The sequence below is a fragment of the Sceloporus undulatus genome, chromosome 2, assembly GCF_019175285.1.
Source record: "Sceloporus undulatus isolate JIND9_A2432 ecotype Alabama chromosome 2, SceUnd_v1.1, whole genome shotgun sequence".
NCBI classification, from domain to species: Eukaryota; Metazoa; Chordata; class Lepidosauria; order Squamata; family Phrynosomatidae; genus Sceloporus; species Sceloporus undulatus.
In genome coordinates, this window is record NC_056523.1 from 125,519,598 (window position 1) to 125,527,794 (window position 8,197).

Here is an 8,197-nt window from a genome sequence, read left to right on the forward strand (position 1 = left end):
GGACAGACCTTAGGGACAGAGCAGGGGAGCCTGAGAGTCCCACCTGAGGGAACAGTCACTGCTAAGCCTTGGAGGAGGCAGGTGGTCGTAGTGGAGGGCTCCTTGTGAGTGACAGAAGCAGTGATTTGTAGGCCTGACAAGATGTCTTGAGAGGTGTGTTGTTCTCCCCGGGGCAAAGATCCATGATGTGACAGAAGGCTGACAAGACTGGTCAAGCCTACTGACCAAACCCCTCCTTTTGGTCCATGTGGGAACCAATGATATTGCAAGACACAGCCTCAGAACATGGAAGGGATTATGAGGCTCTTGGTAGGAAACTGAAAGAAATGGATGCACGAGTTGTCATCTCGTCTCTCTGCCAGTCGAAGGGCATGGTCCAGGAAGGGAGGAAAACAGCAGATGTAAACAACTGGTCCACAGATGGTGCGTGCAAACAATTAGGATTCTTCAATCATGGGCTGCGGTTCCATGCGGAGGGACTTCTTGCAATGGATGGGTTGCATCTCACGCCAGTTGGAAGAAATGTTTTTGCCAACATCTCAAGAACTGATCAGGAGGGCTTTAAACTGAGTTTGTGAGGAAGGAGAACAATATTAAGGAAGGTGAAAGGGCTGGAGAAAATTGTCAAACTGACATAGAGGAAACAAGAAAAAAGGTGCAAGGACCCAACAGTGGGAGGCAAAAAATCTTGCACAGGCAGCAAGTAAGGGGACCCATGGCTGCGATGTCTCTACATTAAGGCATAGAGCATGGGAAATAAGCAAGATGAACTCAAACCCTAGTACAACAAAGCAAATATGATATAATAGGCATCACTGAAACCTGGTGGGATGAGTCTCATGATTGGAATTGGAAATAGAGGGTATAACCTTTAATAGAAAAGGCCAAACAGGAAAGGAGGAGCAAGCAGCACTATGTCAGAGATATTACACCAGTGAAGAGATCCAGGACATCAATACTGGCAGCCAGGTGGAGAGCATCTGGATAAAAATTAAAGGGGAGGGAAATGACAGGGATGTTATTGTGGGAGTCTACTACAGACCCCCAAGTCATTGGAGGAATTGGATGATGCCTTTCTAGAACAGATGACTATACACTCAGAAAGGGGAGGTGAGTAGTGATGGGTGACTTCAACTATACCGATATTTGCGGGAATTCAAACTCAGCAAAATCCTCAAGGTCTAACAAATTCCTCACTTGCCCCGAAGACAATTTCATTTTCCAAAAGATGGAGAGGGCAACAAGGGGGTCAGCTATTTTAGATCGATGCTAATCAACAAGGATGACTTGGTTAATGGGGTGCAAGTGTGGGATCCTTAGATGGGAGTGGCAATGTTCTCCTGGGTTTGTTATACAATGAAAAGGAGAAGCCAGGTATAGTCAGACAGGCATTCTAGACTTTAGGAGAGTGGATTTTAATAAACTAGAGAAATACTGGGGGTGATCCCATGGTCAGGAATACTAAAAGATAAGGGAGTTCAGGATGGATGGGAGTTTTCTCAAAAGGGAGATACTGAAGGACAATTTCAAACAGTTCTAATGAGGAAGAAAAATGGAACGTGTCTCAAGAAACCAGATGGATGACCAAGGAACTTTCAATGAGCTAAGTTTTAAATGGCACATGTACAGTATAAGAAATGGAAAATGGGGAAATCACCAAAAGGAGTTCAAACAAATAGCAAGCATGTGTAGGGGTAAGTCAGAAAGCTAAAGCGCAGAATGAACTCAGACTTGCTAGAGAAGTTAAGAACAACAAAAAGGGCTGTTTTGGATATGTCCACAGCAAAAGGAGAGAAGGAAATGGTAGGGCCACTGCGTAGAGAAGATGGCAAAATGCTACCAGAAACAGAAAAAAGGCAGAATTACTCAACACCTTCTTTGCCTCAGTCTTCTCAGAAAACCTGAGGACAGAATAGGGGAAGTTCAGCACAGAATAGGAAAAGAGATAGTACAGGAATAACTTGTTAATCTGAATGAATATAAGTCTCCAAATCAGATGAACTACATCCAAGAGTATTGAAAGAACTGGCAAATGTAATATCGGAGCCATTGGCAATAATCTTTGAAAACTCCTGGAGAACAGGAGAATCCAGCAGACTGGGAGGAGGGCAAACGTTGTCTCCATCTTCCAAATGGGAAAAAAAGGATCCCAACAATTATCGTCCAGTCAGTCTGACATCAAACTACAGGAAAGATTCGAGAGCAGATCATTAAACAGAGGATCTGTGAACATTAGAAGGCAATGCCATAATCACAAGAGTCAACAGGGTTTCAGAGAAACAAGTCATGCCAGACAAACCAGATCTCCTTTTTTAAATAAAATTACCAGCTTGTTAGATGAAGGGAATGCTGTGGGATATAGTATATCTTGATTTCAGTAAGGCCTTTGACAATGTTTCCCATGACATCTTGCAAAAAGCTTATAAATGTGGGTTTGACAAGGTAACTGTTACATGGATTTATAATTGGTTGACTGGCCGAAGCCAAAGGGTGCTCAGCGATGGTTTCTTTTCATCTGGAGAGAAGTGACCAGTGGGGTCCCACAGGGGTCTGTCCTGGGGCCAGTGCTATTCAACATCTTTATCAATGACCTGGATGACAGAATGGGGGAATACTCATCAAATGTGCAGATGAATCAATTAGGAGGAATAGCTAATACTCCAGAGGACAGGATCAAAATTCAAAACGACTGAATAGACTAGAAAGCTGGGCCAAAGCTAACAAATGAATCAGTACAGAGAAATGTAAGATACTGCACTTAGGGCAAAAAAAGAAAAGAAAAGAAATACATAGATAAAGGATGGAAGACACCTGGATAACGAGACTATGTGTGAAAGGGATAGAAGTTGAATATGAGATAAAAAGCCAATGCAATTCTAGACTGCATCAATAATAGTATAGTGCCTGGATCAAGGGAATTAATACTGCCCTCTATTCTGCTTGGTCGGCCCCACCTGGAAAATTCAACACAGAGAAATGTAAGTACTGCACTTAGGGGCGGAAAAATGAAATGCACAGATATAGGATGGGGGACACCTGGCGAATGAAAACATGTGAAAGGGATCTGGGAGTCCAAGTAGACCACAAGTTGAACATGAGTCACAGTGCGATGCAGCAGCTAAAAAGGCCAATGCAATTTTAGGCTGCATCAATAAAAGTATAGTTTCTAGATCAAGAAGAAGTAGTAGTGCCACTGATTTCTGCTTTGGTCAGGCCCCACCAGGAATATGTGTCCATTCTGGGCACCATAATTCAAAAAGGACATTGAAAACTGGAGCGTATCCAAAGGAGGGTGACTAAAATGGTGAAGGGTCTGGAACCATGTCCTATGAGGAACGACTTAAGGAGCTGGGCATGTTTAGCCTGGAGAAAAAGAAGTTTAAGAGGTGATATGATAGCCCTGTTTAAATATTTGAAGGGGTGTCATATTGAGGAGGGAACAAGCTTGTTTTCTGCTGCTCCCATGGATGCAAGCTACAGGAAAAGAGATTCCAGATTCCACCTCAACATTAGGAGGAACTTCCTGACAGTAAGGGCTGTTCAACAGTGGAACACACTCTTTCAGAGTGGAAGTTTCGCTCCTTGGAGGTCTTTAAGCACAGGCTGGGTGGCCATCTGTCGAGGATGCTTTGACTGAGAGTTCCTGCATAGCAGGGGGTTGGACTGGATGGCCCTCTTCCAACTCTATGATTCTAAGTAGAGGTATGGTGGTAACAAGAGAGAGAGTCTTCTCAGTGGCTGCTCCCAAGCTTTGGAACTCCCACCCTAGGTAGGCCAGGATGACTCCATCCCTGCTGTCCTTCCAGCAACATGTAAAGGCATTATTGTGCCTTTGTAAACTGATAAGGACTGGGAATGCTGTCCTAATGAAATTTTAAAGTTTGTATTTTTAGCATATTCTATTTTAACTCATAATTGTTTTAACTTTTAAAATTATTTATTTTATAAATTTTATATTTATACATTGTAATGTTGCATTGTTTTTAAATTGTACTGGTTTAACTTTGCTGTTCACTGTCTTGAGTCCCTATAATGGGAGAAAGGATATACGAAAATAAAATAACAATAATGATGAGGCTGACCGGACTGCTTTGTCAGAATACTTTGGGCTGCAAAACTAAACGGACTGGTAAAATGGCATGGCAGACCACCTGCTTCAAAATTTCAGAAGGATGGTGTGTGTGTGTGTGTGTGGTGATTAATGAGTGGCGGGGAAGGAAAGGACACAATGCTGCTCACATACAGCTATGCCATGCCCGCTGTGTGGACTGAAGATAATGAGATCCTTCCCCCCAAAATAGTAGATCACTTAAGCATGGACAGCCAGCTTCTGTTCTGCTTGTAGTTTATAGCAGAATAATAATAATTGGTACCGCCATCTGGAAGCACCCTGATTGCATTAATCTCTTTATGTATTGTGATTCATTAAAAGACTGCAATGCTTGTAAAGAAGAAGGCAGTAGGTAGAGAGGAAGAGAGCATTATAAGCCATGGTTTATAATGAGTTTGCAAAACCTGAGCAGAGCTGTTAATAACAGGATGTCTTGGAGGTCTCACATTCATAAGGTCACCGTATGTCCAAGCCAACGTGATAGCAATTAACAACAACGATCATGTTCTTATATCTTTATACAATAAATATGTATCTGTTTTAAGGTGCTACAAGACTTCTTATCGGATTTGAAAATTGCTGTATTATGCTAGACTCAAATATGCATGCCTCAGTATCTGAAAATGAAGATTAATTCACAAATGACTGACACGATCTACATTTGGTGCTTTTATCCAAGGAAGTACACTAATATTATTTGAATCATTATACGATATTCAGTTCCCTGCACATCTTCACATGTGGAATATTACATCTTCTCAAAGTCTGAAAACATTCATTACGTAAGTGCACAGATGGTGTCAGTTTGGTGCATTTCATGACTGGTTTCCTTCTACTTCACTAACCTCCTAAGAACAAGAAAAAGCTAATCATAAAAGGCCCATGATAAGCTTCAGGACAGAAGCAAGCCAAGGAGCATCGCTCCCCCTGCAGGACTGGCAAAGACCCAACAACTAACTGAGTCCTTCTAGTCAAGACCCTGCCAATGGTAACATGGAAGGGGCAGGTAAACCTCACGTTTGTTGTTGTGTGCCTCCAACTCATTTTTGACTTATGGCGACCTTAAGGAGAAACTAATCATAGGCTAGGGTTTTACTGGCAAGTTTCTTCAGATGGGGTTTTCCATTGCCGTCCTCTGAAGCTGAGAAAGTGTGACTTGGGCTTTTCACCAGAAAAAAAAGCGAAGCATTTATATTGTAAAGAAGTCTTAGTTTTTCTTTCCTCCTTGTGCCTTTTGGGTTATGATAGACTGTATTATGTATACATAGATTTGTAAAGTTATAGCAATATAGTCCTAAAGTGCAGTTGTCTGTTGGAATTTACAATGCATATCTACAAAAGGACAAAGTAATACATTGTCCAGTATACTGCATTCAAAAATAGTAATTATTGGGATTTTTTAGTGTTTCATATTGTTTTTCCATTGCTCTGTTATTTTAAGAAACTTAAAGTACTCACCTGTTACTAGGAACTGAAGGAAGTGCAGCACCTCCACTGTTTCCATTGCTGTTTCCCCTTTTTGTACTGGTACTGTATTAGTAGTACCTTTCAGAAAATCCACAGTGGTATAGGTCAAAAACAGCTATAAGGGCAGAGGAGGTCTGGCAGTTCCAAATCTTAAATTATACTATGAGGCAAACTGTTTAGTTTGGATAAAAGATTGGGTGACACTAGCGGATGAAAAACTATTGGAACTGGAATCTGAAGGACTCAAATTTGGCTTACATGCATTTTTACTTTATAATAAAGAAAAGGCAAATAATGCAATTAATAATCACTGTATTAGAAACCCCCAGTTAAATATTTGGAAGAAATATAAGGAAAGAATTGTTACTGGTTTACCAAAATGGGCCTCCCCATAGGAAGCTTTATACAGAACGGAGATGTACAGGAAAAGAGAATGGATCACGTACAAAGGTTTATTAAGTTTAAAGGAAAAGAAATCGGAACTCAAAACACAAACAGAATTGAAATCAGTAGGAATCAATTTAAACTGGTTTGAGTACTGGCAAATTCAAGGAAGAACCAGAGAAGATCTAAAAGAGTGGGGAACTTTAGACAAGAGATCAGAATTAGGAGATATACTAGACATGAGAGAAAATAAAAGAGGACTTATGAGGAAATTATACAATCTATTATTAACCTGTTAACACTAAGCAGGAGGTAATTAAAGAAACAATGCTCAGCTGCGCAAAAGATATTGGCCACCCCATCAATTTAGGCGTGTTACAGACCACCCAGAAGGGGCATCCAAACCGTGCGGTTCCCGGACGCAGCAAAGAAGAAGCACCAAAATGGCGCTTCTTCTTCTGCCCCGGATGAGACGCCGCAAGGCGCTACTCGCGCACTCACGGCATCACATCCAGTGCGCGACGTGCGGATGCTATGCATCCAGCACGTAAAGATGGCGGCGCCCATGTGTATAGGGCGCCGCCATCTTTACGCCCTCATCACGTGCTAGTGGTGAGGCTGTTGTGGACGCTAGGTCCTTGGCCAACCCCTAGCATGTGACGGGGGCGCCGGAAGAGCCTGTCTGTAATGAGCCTTAGATTTATGGGAAAGAGCATGGAACCAAAATATTAAATACACAGCAGCACAGAACATAAAAGAAAATTGATATAAAATCTACTTTAGATGGCATCCAACACTGGTAAAATTTGCAAAAATATACAATAAAACAAATAATCTTTGCTGGAAATGTGGCACCTCCTCAGGCTCCTATTTCCACTGTTGGTGGTCATGCAAAAAAGCGAAGGAGTTTTGGAAGATTATAATAGAAATAAACTCAATATTAGAAATTAATTTAAATAAAACTCCAGAAAGTATTTTATTGAGAATGTTTGAGGATAATATGAACAAAAATATGGTAAAATTCGGCGTATATGGTTTCTGTTGCTAGGATTCTATATGCAAAAAAAAAAAAAATGGAGAACTAAAGATATCCAAAAGTGGAAGATTGGATCAGCTATCTTCATGATATGATGCAAATGGATAAACTCTCTTATATGATGAAAAATGACTCGTTGGAGATTGTACCAGAAGAATGGATAAAAGTATTACAGTATATCAAGAAGAAATTGGGAGATTTACTAATATTATATTGAGACTGTATATAGTTTTTTTGCTAGCTCCTTGTTCTTGTTTCTCCCCTCTTTATGCAAAATATTATTTAACTATAATTGAACTATATATGGAAATGATTCCTTTTTTCTGTTCTCCCCCCCCCCAGGAGCAGCATTTGAGATATACTGTATATTAAAAGGTTTAGATGCATGATAATTTTGTCTTTCAGTTAGAAAAATTCTTGTTAAGAGTATAGGGTTGGGAAATACCATAGTTATTCGTGCTGTTTATCCATTAGAATTGATGAATATGATAAATAATGAATAATAAGATATAAGAGAGTACTAGACTTCAGAAAGAAAAGGTGGTGGAAGTTTGGTTTGAAAGAGAGTGTCCATGGAAACACGTTGAATGTAAGTTTAAGTAACTGTGTGGTAGATGTTAGTTGTGAGAGGATGGGTATGTAATGAAAGTAATGTTTGAAGTACTGTAAGTCTAATATGTTTAGATAGTTTGTATATGTCTGAAGGTGTTCTACTATGTTGTTTTATGTTGTTCCTCATGTGTTATCAATAAAGAAATTAAAAAAAAAACAGCTATGAGGGCAAATTAATGTGAACTTTTTTAGGTAGGAAAAGTTCCAAAGCATTACAGTGGACCCTTGTTATACGCTGGGGTTTGGTTCCAGGACGCCCCATGGATAACAAAATCTGTGGATGCTCAAGTCCCATTAAATATAACACAACACAACATATTAGGAGAGCCAACATGCTATAGTGGCTTGAGCATTGGACTACAAGTCTGGAGACCAGGGTTTGAATCCCCACTTTGCCATGGGAAGTCATTGGGTGACCTCAGGCAAGTCACACTCTCTCAGCCTCTAAGGAAAGCAAAGGCAAACTCACTCTGAACAACCTTGCAGCGGGGGGGGGGGAATCTTGTGATAACCTGAAATTTGAAAAGGCTTGGAGGCACACAACAGACAGCAATTTTTTTGGCCTGCAGGTAGAAAGAAATACACCA

The 8,197-nt window shown here is 40.6% G+C and overlaps 1 protein-coding gene across 1 annotated transcript in view; it reads right to left on the reverse strand.

Annotated features, from left to right (window-relative positions):
- Positions 1-5,615, reverse strand: part of LOC121920399 (transitional endoplasmic reticulum ATPase-like) — a 15,045-nt gene extending 9,430 nt beyond the window's left edge. The window contains exon 1 of the mRNA XM_042447535.1: positions 5,570-5,615. Coding sequence (XP_042303469.1) covers positions 5,570-5,615 — 46 coding nt within the window. The remainder of the gene's footprint in view (positions 1-5,569) is intronic.
- Between the last annotated feature and the right edge of the window lie 2,582 nt (positions 5,616-8,197).